The 17284-nt window shown below is 39.6% G+C and overlaps 1 protein-coding gene across 1 annotated transcript; it reads left to right on the top strand.

The window, feature by feature from the left end:
• The first annotated feature begins 5612 nt into the window (after positions 1-5612).
• On the top strand, positions 5613-7768 carry LOC121556457 (NLR family CARD domain-containing protein 3-like). The gene is made up of 2 exons (XM_045216573.1): positions 5613-5798; positions 5964-7768. Coding segments are annotated over exons 1-2 (1806 nt in total). The 5' UTR covers positions 5613-5797.
• The last annotated feature ends 9516 nt before the right edge of the window (positions 7769-17284 follow it).

Below are 17284 nucleotides of genomic sequence, written 5' to 3'. Positions count from 1 at the left end.
ATCTACAATCTCTCTCTCCTTTATCTCTGTAGTGGATGGTCTACTCTGTTAAAGGATCAGTATTAACATCTACAATCTCTCTCTCCTTTATCTCTGTAGTGGATGGTCTACTCTGTTAGAGGATCAGTATTAACATCTACAATCTCTCTCTCTCTCTTATCTCTGTAGTGGATGGTCTACTCTGTTAGAGGATCAGTATTAACATCTACAATCTCTCTCTCTCCTTTATCTCTGTAGTGGATGGTCTACTCTGTTAGAGGATCAGTATTAACATCTACAATCTCTCTCTCCTTTATCTCTGTAGTGGATGGTCTACTCTGTTAGAGGATCAGTATTAACATCTACAATCTCACTCTCTCTCTCCTTTATATCTGTAGTGGAAGGTCTACTCTGTTAGAGGATCAGTATTAACATCTACAATCTCTCTCTCCTTTATCTCTGTAGTGGATGGTCTACTCTGTTAAAGGATCAGTATTAACATCTACAATCTCTCTCTCCTTTATCTCTGTAGTGGATGGTCTACTCTGTTAGAGGATCAGTATTAACATCTACAATCTCTCTCTCCTTTATCTCTGTAGTGGATGGTCTACTCTGTTAGAGGATCAGTATTAACATCTACAATCTCTCTCTCTCTCCTTTATCTCTGTAGTTGAAGGTCTACTCTGCCAGAGGATCAGTATTAACATCTACAATATCTCTCTCTCTCCTTTATGTCTGTAGTGGATGGTCTACTCTGTTAGAGGATCAGTATTAACATCTACAATCTCTCTCTCCTTTATCTCTGTAGTGGAAGGTCTACTCTGTTAAAGGATCAGTGTTAACATCAACAATCTCTCACTCCTTTATCTCTGTAGTGGATGGTATACTCTGTTAGAGGATCAGTATTAACATCTACAATATCTCTCTCCTTTATCTCTGTAGTGGATGATCTACTCTGTTAGAGGATCAGTATTAACATCTACAATCTCTCTCTCTCTCCTTTATCTCTGTAGTGGAAGGTCTACTCTGATAAAGGATCAGTATTAACATCTACAATATCTCTCTCTCCTTTATATCTGTAGTGGAAGGTCTACTCTGTTAGAGGATCAGTATTAACATCTACAATCTCTCGCTCCTTTATCTCTGTAGTGGAAGGTCTACTCTGTTAAAGGATCAGTGTTAACATCAACAATCTCTCTCTCCTTTATCTCTGTAGTGGATGGTATACTCTGTTAGAGGATCAGTATTAACATCTACAATCTCTCTCTCCTTTATCTCTGTAGTGGATGGTCTACTCTGCCAGAGGATCAGTATTAACATCTACAATCTCTATCTCTCCTTTATCTCTGTAGTGGATGGTCTACTCTGTTAGAGGATCAGTATTAACATCTACAATCTCTCTCTCCTTTATCTCTGTAGTGGATGGTCTACTCTGTTAGTGGATCAGTATTAACATCTACAATCTCTCTCTCCTTTATCTCTGTAGTGGAAGGTCTACTCTGTTAGAGGACCCAAGGTCCGTCACTAGTCAGAATAATATTACTAGTGAAGAGGAGAATATTCAAGATGTCAAATAGATATGTTTTGTAATGTGTAGTTTGTTTTAACAGTTTATTAGAGCAATTACTGCACCTTCTTTTGTCTCTGTAGGTGATGGTCTACTCTGTTAGAGGATCAGTATTAACATCTACAATCTCTCTCTCCTTTATCTCTGTAGTGGAAGGTCTACTCTGTTAGAGGATCAGTATTAACATCTACAATCTCTCTCTCTCCTTTATCTCTGTAGTGGAAGGTCTACTCTGTTAGAGGATCAGTATTAACATCTACAATCTCTCTCTCTCTCTCCATTATCTCTGTAGTGGAAGGTCTACTCTGTTAGAGGATCAGTATTAACATCTACAATCTCTCTCTCTCCTTTATCTCTGTAGTGGATGGTCTACTCTGTTAGAGGATCAGTATTAACATCTACAATATCTCTCTCTCCTTTATCTCTGTAGTGGAAGGTCTACTCTGTTAGAGGATCAGTATTAACATCTACAATCTCTCTCTCTCCTTTATCTCTGTAGTGGAAGGTCTACTCTGTTAAAGGATCAGTATTAACATCTACAATCTCTCTCTCTCCTTTATCTCTGTAGTGGATGGTCTACTCTGTTAGAGGATCAGTATTAACATCTACAATCTCTCTCTCCTTTATCTCTGTAGTGGAAGGTCTACTCTGTTAAAGGATCAGTATTAACATCTACAATCTCTCTCTCTCTTATCTCTGTAGTGGATGGTCTACTCTGTTAGAGGATCAGTATTAACATCTACAATCTCTCTCTCTCCTTTATCTCTGTAGTGGATGGTCTACTCTGTTAGAGGATCAGTATTAACATCTACAATCTCTCGCTCCTTTATCTCTGTAGTGGATGGTCTACTCTGTTAAAGGATCAGTGTTAACATCAACAATCTCTCTCTCCTTTATCTCTGTAGTGGATGGTATACTCTGTTAGAGGATCAGTATTAACATCTACAATCTCTCTCTCTCTCTCCATTATCTCTGTAGTGGAAGGTCTACTCTGTTAGAGGATCAGTATTAACATCTACAATCTCTCTCTCTCCTTTATCTCTGTAGTGGATGGTCTACTCTGTTAGAGGATCAGTATTAACATCTACAATCTCTCTCTCTCTCTCCATTATCTCTGTAGTGGAAGGTCTACTCTGTTAGAGGATCAGTATTAACATCTACAATCTCTCTCTCTCCTTTATCTCTGTAGTGGATGGTCTACTCTGTTAGAGGATCAGTATTAACATCTACAATCTCTCTCTCTCCTTTATCTCTGTAGTGGAAGGTCTACTCTGTTAGAGGATCAGTATTAACATCTACAATCTCTCTCTCTCCTTTATCTCTGTAGTGGAAGGTCTACTCTGTTAAAGGATCAGTATTAACATCTACAATCTCTCTCTCTCCTTTATCTCTGTAGTGGATGGTCTACTCTGTTAGAGGATCAGTATTAACATCTACAATCTCTCTCTCCTTTATCTCTGTAGTGGAAGGTCTACTCTGTTAAAGGATCAGTATTAACATCTACAATCTCTCTCTCTCTCTTATCTCTGTAGTGGATGGTCTACTCTGTTAGAGGATCAGTATTAACATCTACAATCTCTCTCTCTCCTTTATCTCTGTAGTGGATGGTCTACTCTGTTAGAGGATCAGTATTAACATCTACAATCTCTCGCTCCTTTATCTCTGTAGTGGATGGTCTACTCTGTTAAAGGATCAGTGTTAACATCAACAATCTCTCTCTCCTTTATCTCTGTAGTGGATGGTATACTCTGTTAGAGGATCAGTATTAACATCTACAATCTCTCTCTCCTTTATCTCTGTAGTGGATGGTCTACTCTGCCAGAGGATCAGTATTAACATCTACAATCTCTCTCTCTCCTTTATCTCTGTAGTGGATGGTCTACTCTGTTAGAGGATCAGTATTAACATCTACAATCTCTCTCTCCTTTATCTCTGTAGTGGATGGTCTACTCTGTTAGAGGATCAGTATTAACATCTACAATCTCTCTCTCCTTTATCTCTGTAGTGGAAGGTCTACTCTGTTAGAGGACCCAAGGTACGTCACTAGTCAGAATAATATTACTAGTGAAGAGGAGAATATTCAAGATGTCAAATAGATATGTTTTGTAATGTGTAGTTTGTTTTAACAGTTTATTAGAGCAATTACTGCACCTTCTTTTGTCTCTGTAGTGGATGGTCTACTCTGTTAGAGGATCAGTATTAACATCTACAATCTCTCTCTCTCTCTTATCTCTGTAGTGGATGGTCTACTCTGTTAGAGGATCAGTATTAACATCTACAATCTCGCTCTCTCCTTTATCTCTGTAGTGGAAGGTCTACTCTGTTAGAGGATCAGTATTAACATCTACAATCTCTCTCTCTCTCTTATCTCTGTAGTGGAAGGTCTACTCTGTTAGAGGATCAGTATTAACATCTACAATCTCTCTCTCTCCTTTATCTCTGTAGTGGATGGTCTACTCTGTTAGAGGATCAGTATTAACATCTACAATCTCTCTCTCTCCTTTATCTCTGTAGTGGAAGGTCTACTCTGTTAGAGGATCAGTATTAACATCTACAATCTCTCTCTCTCCTTTATCTCTGTAGTGGAAGGTCTACTCTGTTAAAGGATCAGTATTAACATCTACAATCTCTCTCTCTCCTTTATCTCTGTAGTGGATGGTCTACTCTGTTAGAGGATCAGTATTAACATCTACAATCTCTCTCTCCTTTATCTCTGTAGTGGAAGGTCTACTCTGTTAAAGGATCAGTATTAACATCTACAATCTCTCTCTCTCTCTTATCTCTGTAGTGGATGGTCTACTCTGTTAGAGGATCAGTATTAACATCTACAATCTCTCTCTCCTTTATCTCTGTAGTGGATGGTCTACTCTGTTAGAGGATCAGTATTAACATCTACAATCTCTCTCTCCTTTATCTCTGTAGTGGATGGTCTACTCTGTTAGAGGATCAGTATTAACATCTACAATCTCTCTCTCCTTTATCTCTGTAGTGGATGGTCTACTCTGTTAAAGGATCAGTATTAACATCTACAATCTCTCTCTCCTTTATCTCTGTAGTGGATGGTCTACTCTGTTAGAGGATCAGTATTAACCTCTACAATCTCTCTCTCTCTCTTATCTCTGTAGTGGATGGTCTACTCTGTTAGAGGATCAGTATTAACATCTACAATCTCTCTCTCTCCTTTATCTCTGTAGTGGATGGTCTACTCTGTTAGAGGATCAGTATTAACATCTACAATCTCTCTCTCCTTTATCTCTGTAGTGGATGGTCTACTCTGTTAGAGGATCAGTATTAACATCTACAATCTCTCTCTCTCCTTTATCTCTGTAGTGGATGGTCTACTCTGTTAGAGGATCAGTATTAACATCTACAATCTCTCTCTCCTTTATCTCTGTAGTGGATGGTCTACTCTGTTAGAGGATCAGTATTAACATCTACAATCTCTCTCTCTCTCTCCTTTATCTCTGTAGTGGAAGGTCTACTCTGTTAGAGGATCAGTATTAACATCTACAATCTCTCTCTCCTTTATCTCTGTAGTGGATGGTCTACTCTGTTAGAGGATCAGTATTAACATCTACAATCTCTCTCTCTCCTTTATCTCTGTAGTGGATGGTCTACTCTGTTAAAGGATCAGTATTAACATCTACAATCTCTCTCTCCTTTATCTCTGTAGTGGATGGTCTACTCTGTTAGAGGATCAGTATTAACATCTACAATCTCTATTTCTATTTTATCTCTGTAGTGGAAGGTCTACTCTGTTAAAGGATCAGTATTAACATCTACAATCTCTCTCTCTCCTTTATCTCTGTAGTGGATGGTCTACTCTGTTAGAGGATCAGTATTAACATCTACAATCTCTCTCTCCTTTATCTCTGTAGTGGAAGGTCTACTCTGTTAGAGGATCAGTATTAACATCTACAATCTCTCTCTCTCTCCTTTATCTCTGTAGTGGATGGTCTACTCTGCCAGAGGATCAGTATTAACATCTACAATCTCTCTCTCCTTTATCTCTGTAGTGGATGGTCTACTCTGCCAGAGGATCAGTCCAAGTGTGCAGTGTGTCAGCAGGTGCTGAAGAATCCAGTCTCTATCACCTGTGGACACAGGTTCTGCAGACAGTGCATCACCAGATACTGGGAGAAACCTGCTCCTTCAGGAGACTATGACTGTCCTCAGTGTAGAAAGAGATCCAGAACACGGCCTGTACTACAGCAGCTGAGTCAACCCAATAAAACAAGAGGCTCTGAAAACAGTAAGACCACTTGCACACGTGGGCCAAGTCAATACCTTAATATGATTTACAGTAGTTAACTACAATATTATGAGATAATAGAAGTTACTGTAGTTGTGGAAGGCCCACGTTTCATCCTGTGAACAAATGTTTCTGATACACATAATTTTTCCTCTTCCCTTGTAGTGGATTACAGCCTGCAGAGAGCTATAGTAAACCATAAAGCCAGTCTGAAAGGGAGGTATGAATGTGTGATAGAAGGTATGGAAAAAGCAGGGAACCAAACTCCCCTCAACAGGATTTACACAGAGCTCTACATCACAGAGGGAGAGAGTGAAGGGGTTAACAATGAACATGAGGTGTGGCAGCTAGAGAAAGCATCCAGGACACCAACCTCACATGACACAGCAATCCACTGCAATGACATCTTTAAACCCTTACCAGGCCAAGAGAGAAGCATCAGAACTGTGCTGACGAAGGGCATCGCTGGCATCGGAAAAACAGTCTCTGTTCAGAAGTTCATCCTAGACTGGGCTGAAGAGAAGGCGAACCAAGATGTGGATATCATATTTGTGCTTCCTTTCAGAGAGCTGAACTTGATTAAAGATCTCCAGTACAGTCTTCTCAGACTTTTAAATGGCTTCCACACAGAACTAGACATAGGCAATGCAAAGAAACTCACTGCCTGTAAAGCTATGTTCATCTTTGATGGTTTGGATGAAAGCAGACTTCCATTGGATTTCCAGCACAATGAAAAGGTGTCTGATGTCACCCAGACATCGTCTGTCGATGTTCTGCTGACAAACCTCATCAAGGGGAATCTGCTTCCCTCTGCTCTCCTATGGATAACCTCCCGACCTGCAGCAACCAATAAGATCCCCCCTAAATGTGTTGACCAGGTGACAGAGGTACGAGGGTTCAATGACCCACAGAAGGAGGAGTTCTTCAGGAAGAGATTCAGTGATGAGGACCTGGCCAGCAGAATCATCTCACACATAAAGACATCAAGGAGCCTCCACATCATGTGCCACATGCCAGTGTTCTGTTGGATTTCTGCAGTAGTCCTTGAACACATGTTGAGTACAGACAAGACAGAAGAGATGCCCACGACTCTGACTGAGATGTCCATACACTTCCTGCTCATTCAGACCAGCCTGAAGAACCAGAAATATAATGGAAGAGATGAGATGGATCAACAGGAGCTCATGGAGTCAGATAAGGAAATTCTTCTGAAGCTGGGGAAGCTGGCGTTTGAAAATCTGGAGAAGGGTAATCTCATGTTCTATGAAGAAGACCTGAAAGAGTGTGGCATTGATGTCAAAGAAGCCCCAGTGTACTCAGGAGTGTGCACACAAATCTTTAAAGAAGAGTCTGTGTTATTTCAGAGAGTGGTGTACTGCTTTGTTCATCTGAGCATTCAGGAGTTTCTCTCAGCTGTCTACATGTACCATTGTTACACAACCAAGAACATGGATGCACTGAAGCCCTTCCTCAAGAGAAAGTCTAGAGCTGCATCTGAAGAGCTAACCTTGCATGAGCTGCTGAAGAGTACCGTGGATAAAGCCTTGGAGAGCAAGAATGGACACCTGGACCTCTTTGTCCGCTTCCTTCATGGCATGTCACTGGAGTCCAATCAGAAACTCCTACGAGGTCTGGTGACACAGACAGAAAGCAGTCCAGACAGCGTCCAGAAAACAATCCGATCCCTTAAGGTGATGCAGAGGAAGAACATCTCCCCTGAGAGGTGCATCAATCTCTTCCACTGTCTGATAGAGATGAAAGACCATTCAGTACAAGAGGAAATCCAAGCGTACTTGAGGTCAAAGAAGAGATCCAAAAACCTCACACTTTATCAGTGTTCAGCACTGGCCTACATGCTACAGATATCAGAGGAGGTTATGGGTGTGTTTGACCTGAAGGTATACAAGACATCAGAGGAGGGTCGTAGGAGACTGCTCCCAGCTGTGAGAGGCTGCAGGAAAGCTCTGTAAGTATTCATGGAAATATCCCACACCAAAATACATTGTAGTTACAGCAGCATTTTTATTGGCTGACTGGCTCTGTAAGTACTCATGTGACTATCCCTCAGACCAAACTTTACTGTATGTAAGAACAACAATATTTTCATTGGCTGACTAAACTTTCGATCAGCTGAAAAGTCTTAAACAAACTGTAATACAAACGGATCAGAAAAGTTGTAGCATTAAGACATCTATACACAGTGTTCACATTATTAGTGCAGAGGTAACAGTGTAAGCAGGGAAGCTAAATGTAACATTTTAATACAACCTGTCCCTCATGGTATTTACTCTGTTGACAGACTCACTGGCTGTAAACTCACAGACACATCCTGTGAACTGTTGGCCTCAGCTCTCAGTTCAAACCCCTCAAACCTGAAAGAGCTGGACCTGAGTAACAATGACCTGAAGGATTCAGGAGTGAAGCTGCTCTCTGCTGGACTGGGGGATCCCCACTGTAAACTGTAGACTCTGAGGTCAGTATTCCTGTAGTTGGTCAACAAGTGATAACTGTTCACCAGATCCACATGTGTTTACCAGGCACACATAGTCCACACCATATGTGTTTGGACAGTGAAGTTTACCGTTTTAAATTTGGTGCTGTGCTCCATCATTTTGGATTTGAAATTGTTTCATATTAGGCAACAGTACAGAATGTCACTTTTTATTTGAGGGTATTCATACATACCTGTTTTACTGTTTAGAAATGAAAGCACTTAATGTATCTAGTTCTCCCATTTGAAAAAGTCATAAATATTTGGACAAATTAATTTAGTTGAGTATTTGGTCCAATATTCTTTGCCTGCTGTTATTGGTAATGGTGAGAGGTTAGCATGTTTTGTTGTAGCCTCTGTAACTTTCTCACTCATTATTATTCATGATTCATTCATGATTTTTGCCCACTGACAAAGACATGATCAGTCCATAATTTTAATGATAGGTTTATTTGAACTGTGAGAGACAGAATAATTCAAAAACTTAATGACTTGGAGAAGTTCTGCAAAGAGGAGTGGGACAAAATCCCTCCTGAGATGTGTGCAAACCTGGTGGCCAACTACAAGAAACGTCTGACCTCTGATTGCCAACAAGGGTTTTGCCACCAAGTACTAAGTCATGTTTTGCAGAGGGGTCAAAAATGTTATAAATTGATTTGCATTTTAATGAGGGAAATAAGTATTTGACCCCTCTGCAAAACATGACTTAGTACTTGGTGGCAAAACCCTTTTCGATGTGGTTTCTCAATAATAATGCTAAGTTTGCTGTGAGATCAAGGAGTCCGCTTACACTGTACTTTGATTATAAAGGTTTATTCATATAAATTAAATAAATAAAAATATCACAAGATTTCAGCGTAAATTGACAGACATCTGAAGGCATCTGGAGAACAACGACCCAAAATAATATGTTGTTCTATCCTCCTTTGTTCCAACTAAGTATTTATAATCTTCACCATGATATGGGTGGTTTTCCCTACAGACCAATCCCATGACTCCACACAACAGACTTCCTCTATTTTATGGGGTGCCCCTATAAAACTGCTCCCCAGATGCTTCCCTAAGCTGAATCAACATCCTCCCAGATACCATTTGCAAACGTTAGCAAAGTCATACATTCCTTAGACACCACATATTTCCCCCCTTCGAGACAAATTAAGTCTCGAAAACAAAAATAATAGGATTATGACAAATAACAATTTATCTTATTGAGTAACTTTAACAATAAACCAAATTTTATGGAGAGTAAACACCTTTTTCTATGGAGTGTAAATACATTACTATGAAATATGACCAAATCTTTATGGAGTGTGAGAGCGAAAATCCTGTCTGGCAGCCTTCTTTCCAAATATCCATCCATCAATCAAGACAGTAAAATTCTCTCACGGCCCCTCTGCCCCAGGCAACCACCTAGGTACTCCAGATCAATTCATAAATCCTTATCAATGCATTTGAAACTATGATGCAATTAAATACACATGAAAGCCCCTGCAAACAAAATACTATCCAAAAAATATCCACACTAAGGCTGGTCAACCCATCGGACCCTACGGTGGATTATCTCTATCCCTGCCTAGATTCCATGTCCCTAAGCATTCCCGAAATAAACAAAAACATCTAAGATCCCCACATGTATTCAATAACATCAAATATCATTCTACAAAAAGTAATACCTAAGAATATGACACAAATTATGTATTACACATGCAAATATGTCTATATTTCATTGCAGACACTGGAATGTAGTCCACTACACTTCCTCTCCTCCGTAGTCTCCTCTTCCAATGCATCTTCGATGATGGAATTGGAACCTTTCCACACCTTCCTTGTTCCACTTCCTCCAGTCCATTCACATTGTCCTTTCATATTGTCCCTGTTTGAGTATTTGAATCCCCTCTACACATTGCCACATATGCTTCTGGAAGAAAAGAAAAGACCAAACAGTATCTTTTGCAAAACAACACATTCAAATTAAAACATCAATATCAACTAAAAATGATATATAAACTCATATATAAAATGAATCAAATTATATTTCCCCCTTTGATTCATCACAAAATACTAAAATCACACTAACATTTAAAAACATTTAAAAAATGATCGGATAATCAAAATGGATATCTATCCATCAATACTCCATCCAGTCCCACTTGTTCATCTTCATCTAGATCAGTAACAGTTAACAACGGCATCTGAGTGTTTTCTCCAGGCATCACAACTCCAACCCATCTCAACCCAGCTCTGATAGCCTTCGCAAAAGTCAATAACAAAGTACAAAAGCAAAACATCACACACAGCGCTATCAGAGCTGCTACTAAAATCTGAACTATCACTGCTCCCACTGGGCCTAACTGATCTTGCAACCAAGCCTTCGCAGACCATCCAGATCCTTCAGATCTACCAAACGCATCCCTTATATTCTTCAATGCATCTATAACACTAGTGATATTATCGGAACTATCTGGGATCAAAGTATAACAATCATCCCCCGTCAAATTCATAGCCAAACATAAGCCACCTTGTTTTGCTAGAATATAGTCAAGAGCCATATCATGTTTCAACAGCGTCAGTCTGTGACTTCTTTGAGTATTTGACAGAAGGTTAAACCCTCTTATCGTTTCATTTGCAAAACCCTTCAAGGTATAGGTAATATTATCAATATGATCTGCCAAAAATGTTACCCCATACCATGGAAAAAGTCCCAGTCCCCACTTCTCTCCTAGACTTATCCTCCAATGGTAGGCTTCCAGACTATGAAATTCCGCCATGTCCCTTTTCACCCTATTTCCAAACCTAGACTCAGATTTATCTGTGTCCGGTGCTTCCCCTCTTTTAATGGTAAAAACCTAATATGGAAGCTTCAACGTCGACATGTAACAACATCATGTCCATCCATAGGGTAAGAATATATACTTCTCACCACAAACCCCAGATGTTTCTCTAAAATTCCCAATAGTCACATTACCATGCAAAAACTTCTCTCACCCTCAAAGTCTTGCTCTTCTTACTAACTGGAACATAAAAAGTTACATTATATTTCTCATTACTAACCTTATGTTCATGCTTACCCAAAGTCATCATACCCTTTCCATCATATGTTTTATTAGAACAAACACAGCTTTTATCCCTCACTGGTTTCACCTCCAATGCTTCAGGAATCGCTGTTAACTGATTTTCCTTCCCATCTAACAAATTCACATAGGGTAATTCATTTAACCAAGAACACTTAAACCTAGGCCTAAACAAATGTTTCTAGAACTACATTATTTTATCTCTTAATGATTGTTGCTGATACAACAGCCATGATAAAGCATAAGATTGACACATACTTGATAGAGGTTGAGCTACCTCCTCTAAGATTCAACCCCATGTTCCTTGTGCTGGAATTCTCAACAGACATTGACCCTCAAGATTCCTCACTGATCTTACAGAATGAGTTAACTGTTGGAACCAAAGATTCCTACCTGCCCATCCATCTTTAATTTGCAAAACAGAAAAATCAAATCCATATGCCTTCCATTTAGTTTCTCTCTTCCCTAACAAGCAGTATTAATCAGATATATCTTCTTGTCTTCCATTAAAATCAAACAACTCATCCTGTACCTCTATGATACTATTCTCCCTAAAATTGGTGCTGGAGCGATTGGCTCCCTTGTAATCAAATGTGATATATTTATAGCTTTAATAACTGTCAATGTTGAAAGAGTTGAATTGCTTCTCACTGTTGTTATAATAGGCTGAAGTGTTGATGTCATTGTTGTTGATTCATCCATTCTCCCTAAAGCTTTTAACTCTTTACTTGTATTTCCATCTACCACCACTAGTGTCACTCTCAGTCCCAACTCTAATCCCTCACTTTCAAACTGTTGATTATAAAAAATACATTTATAATCACCTTGATCTTCCTGCTGGGAATTGTAAATATAGAGACTACAATCACCCTCAATCTTCATTCTTCTCTCATCATTCAGCAATGCATACTTTCTCAATGCAACTGCTCCTAACAGATCTAAACTCCTGCCATATCTATCTTCCCACTGAACTCTAAATTTCCCTTCACCACTGTTCTCTCTCGTGCACTTACATGGGAGCTGATCTGACTGTCCTAGAGTTCCTTCAATTCTCTTAACTTTTTAGTCTGACTTTTCTCAAATTTTTCAAAAACCATTTCACTGATTTATCCACAAATTCCTTTCCCACTAATTTTAGGATATTTGATCCGGAAGTCCCCACCTGCTTATGACTTCTTTACACAAAAACTTGGCAAATGACTGAGCACCCTTTAGCTTAGTTTGACGTCTTATGCACCTCTTGGTGTAGGAATGTAACCAAGAATAACAGTCACCCCTGTAAACATCATTTTTCAGACAGATTGTGCACCTTCCTATGACATAGTCAATCTATTCAAGCAAATATGGTTCCCAAAAACCCTACTCCTTTATAATCTTTCTCCTAACCTTAGCCTTCTTTAAAGAATCTTCACTGAGATTTCCAATCCAGAATACTAAAGACGAACCCATCTCTGTCATCATCAACAATTGGTAAACCTTTTCCTTTGGCACTTCTACCAGACAGCCGTCTGGTGTACATCTTATTTTACAATTCAACTTACACAATGCATCTCTTCCCAACAATGCAATAGGTATATGTTCTGATACCAGTATGGGTATTGTAATTTTCTAATTTTCATAGCAGAGCTCAATTGGTTCCTTAAGAGGAATCAACTGTTTCATTCCCTCGAATCCCTATCCTAATTAGTTGATTTTACATAGTGAGATGTGTAACCTCTTCAGGCTGAACACAGATAAAAGCAGTTCCGCTATCCACCATCACTTCCAATGGTCCGTTGTTTATTTTCACCTCAATTGTTTGATCTTTTTTCCCTAACTGGTGCTACCAGCTGACACCCCCCTTTCGGATCTTCTAGGCACCCCTAGAATCCTTGCTCCTTGCCCTTATAAGGGTTCACCTGTCCTCCAGATGATCTTCACTTGCTCCTGTATCTTCCTCTGAAATTCCCTCTTGTGTTTCCATCTGGCCCATTACACTCACAGCAAAGTCACCAACCTGTCCACAATCATAACTCACTTCTTAAGATTGCTGGAAGTATGGCTTAAATCTTCCTCCTCTTCCTCTTCCTAAGCCTTCTCGTCCTCTTCCTCTCCAATTCTGTGTCTTTCCAGAAACTGGCTGTGGATATGAAACAACTGGTACCGCTATTGGTGGCTGGTACAATTGCATTTGGCCTTGTTCAGTTGAAGCTGTGGCAGTGATTGTTGATTTGGTGCACCCTGATTCTTCATAACCAAAGCTTGTTTCTTCTCCTTCTTATTCTCCCCCCAGTTGTATTTCATCAAGTTTTCTGAGAGTTTCTTGGTCCTGTTCTTTCTAGTTGTTGACATATCGGTATTCTTCAAAGGCTTATATTCTAAGTTTTGTCCTCGAATGATCACTGGCATCATCTTCTTACTTGTGCTCTCTTTCCTTGGCCTCAATGTATACTTCTTCTCCAATTCTGGGGATCCTTTTCTCAGCAGTTTTTTCTTCTGTATCTTCAGCTTCTTGAGTTGTTGTTCCAGTTCTCTTACTTCTTCTAAATTATTCGCTTTATCCAGGCATGATACGCATCGGTCTATATCTCTTTCTATTTCTTCTGTGCTAGTCATTGTAGGATAAAATCCTCTTGAATATGAAGCACCTTTAATCTCCAAATCTTTATTGCTGTCTTCATCTTTGCTTTCATCAGAACTAGAATATCTTTTATTCTTCTTCTTCAAACATCCATCACCCCTTCTTTCCGCTCTGGCCAACCTCCGTCTGATCACAGGGTCATATCCACCCTTGATCTCTTCTGAATCACTCTGATCATCATCATCATCTTCTTCAAGTTCCATCCTCCTGAACCTCATTCCAATCTTAGTTTCCAGACATCTCGTTTTCTTCCTACTTTTGGAGTTTTGGATTAATCTTTATGGTCGTTTCTGCTTTTCCTCTCTCTATTATTCAATCACTTTCATCATGTTAATGACGTCAGGGTTAAGAATCCCTTCCACTGGCCATGGTTGTTCAATGTCACGCCAATGTTTATTCCCTTTCCAGATAACCTTGCAATACCATTAACTAAAGGATTACTATTTTCTACTACATCAACAGGAGTAATTACTTTCATAGTTTTTATGTCCTTTTTCCCCCTTTGTAACAACTCTTTTATATTCCTTTATTGTGAACTATTTCATTATTTTAGACTATGTAGCCTATAGTTCCCTCTTTTTTTTATTTTCTTCCCCAAATTAATTAATTTATTCATCAATTAATTTATTTATTCATTTTATTTTATTTTACCAAATGATTGATTAGTGGCAATCTTACCACATCCAATCAGGAAAGTAAATGAAAGTGGTCAACTTCAGAGCAATCCAAAAAATAAAGACCTCTAATCCAGCAACACTACAGCACTCACAAACCCCATTGCTTAATAAGCACCCAATTACCTTAATTTTACAGAATAATGTCAGTACTCGATTTCCCACTCAACTCTAATCAAACCCACTCATGCACAAAAACTCCAAAATGCAATTCCTAATTACATCAATTGATCAGTCTGTTGCCAAGTCCTTGTCAAATTGTCATAACATCAAATATGCTAGGCACCCAAAATATCCTCTATGGGAAGGTAAGTTTTGTAAATAGAACAGTACTAGCCTTGATTTGACTTGATCCGTTGCAGCACACTCTGTCGCATGATGCACTCGTCAGCACTTCCTCTCTCTCTCTGTCTCCTCCTTCTTATTGTCTCTCATGTCACAGAAGAACAAAGAAACAGACAAGAATTTAGTAGTTTATGCACTCACTGTGTTATTTCAATCATTCAATATTCCTCTGTTCACATTCGCGCTAAGAAATAAGCAAACAACTTAACTCAGGAATATTTATAGATAGCTCAATAACATTTTATTTTATTTACTTTTAATCCGTCAACATATCTCTAGTTTATCAATTCGATCGGTCTCAAGAAAATAGTTTCATCGTTAAACAACAGCCGATTTAACAAACAGAATACACTATTAGTGTCTAAATCTTTCTCTTTTCTTCTCTGTCTGCTCTGAGTCTGCGTCTCCCAGCAGCTCAGTGCAGGCAGGGGAGTGGCATATTTGCCCTACCTAACTCTAAACTCATAAAATCCCACGCATGCGTAGTTCAGTCACCAATACGATTTCAGAGTGGATGGAGCTCTCTCCCAGCTAAACAACAGAAAGTAGACATACCAACTTTACCTCCGTTCTTCATGAGGCAAACAGTAACACTTAACAGAGCTCACAAACCAACATAAAACATGGAACACAAATCCTACTTTGAAGTTTCTTAACTTCACTTTATCCTAATCTGCAGATTTTATAGTTATTTTCTTATCCATTACAAAACATCTCTATACACTGTTAAAAACTCCTCCCTGTAGGCTCATGATATTCTAATAGTTAGTAAACATTCTCTTTTTATAGAGAGTCATGAAATGTTTAACCTTAACGTCCTTCCAGGGGGCTTACATATAGTTAACAACCACCAACGTTCTCACCCACGGAGACTCACAAGATCTCCAACACAAATCCCATCCCAACATGAGTCGACACACAGCTCAGACACAACAGAGACGTCTCCACTCCACCATTTTTCTCTCTCCCACACACACACATACATACACAGTTTAAGAGGCTTTTCCCATTCCTATGGACCCCTAAGGCAGTATGCTACCTCTATTGCGCCGTATATTTCCATTGTTCCTAAATTTGTGCTACAACGAGTTCGCGGACATTCGATGAGCGGTCACATCAATCATATACTTCGTCAACTATAAGTTGAGCGGTAACTTGCAACCGAATATATATACCACTACCCCAAGTCCCCGGGACTTACCTAAATTCACGTAACGTGCTTTTAGGATTTTTCGGCCCATCCTAATGATGGCCTCGTCAGAGGGCTTTCATAGATTCGCAATGTCCTAAGTTGTATACATTTACCTTGGCCTTATTCCTTCATTCTATTCTTCAATAGTTATAGACACTCCCCCCTGTTTTGCGTTGTTTACCAGCGCAAACAAATTTATAATTTTTAGAACAGACTCCTATCCCACAGCAATAATAATAATAATAATAATAATATGTTGTTCTATCCTCCTTTGTTCCAACCAAGTATTTATAATCTTCACCATGATATGGGTGGTTTCCCCTACAGACCAATCCCATGACTCCACACAACAGACTTCCTCTGTTTTATGGGGTGCCCCTATAAAACTGCTCCCCAGATGCTTCCCTAAGCTGAATCAACATCCTCCAAGATACCATTTGCAAACGTTAGCAAAGTCATAAATTCCTTAGACACCACATTGGCAATCAGAGGTCAGACGTTTCTTGTAGTTGGCCACCAGGTTTGCACACATCTCAGGAGGGATGTTGTCCCACTCCTCTTTGCAGATCTTCTCCAAGTCATTAAGTTTTTGAGGCTGACGTTTGGCAACTCGAATCTTCAGCTCCCTCCACAGATTTTCAATGGGATTAAGGTCTGGAGACTGGCTAGGCCACTCCAGGACCTTAATGTGCTTCTTCTTGAGCCACTCCTTTGTTGCCTTGGCTGTGTGTTTTGGGTCATTGTCATGCTGGAATACCCATCCACGACCCATTTTCAATGCCCTGACTGAGGGAAGGAGGTTCTCATCCAAGATTTGACAGTACATGGCCCCGTCCATCGTCCCTTTGATGCGGTGAAGTTGTCCTGTCCCCTTAGCAGAAAAAGACCCCCAAAGCATAATGTTTCCGCCTCCATGTTTGACGGTGGGGATGGTGTTCTTTGGGTCATAGGCAGCATTCCTCCTCCTTCACACACGGCGAGTTGAGTTGATGGCAAAGAGCTCGATTTTGGTCTCATCTGACCACAACACTTTCACCCAGTTCTCCTCTGAATCATTCAGATATTAATTGGCAAACTTGAGACGGGCCTGTAT

This window comes from Coregonus clupeaformis, unplaced genomic scaffold (genome assembly GCF_020615455.1).
Source record: "Coregonus clupeaformis isolate EN_2021a unplaced genomic scaffold, ASM2061545v1 scaf0742, whole genome shotgun sequence".
NCBI lineage: Eukaryota > Metazoa > Chordata > Actinopteri > Salmoniformes > Salmonidae > Coregonus > Coregonus clupeaformis.
Note: the sequence above shows the minus strand (reverse complement) of the source record. Positions and strands in the feature narration are given on the sequence as shown.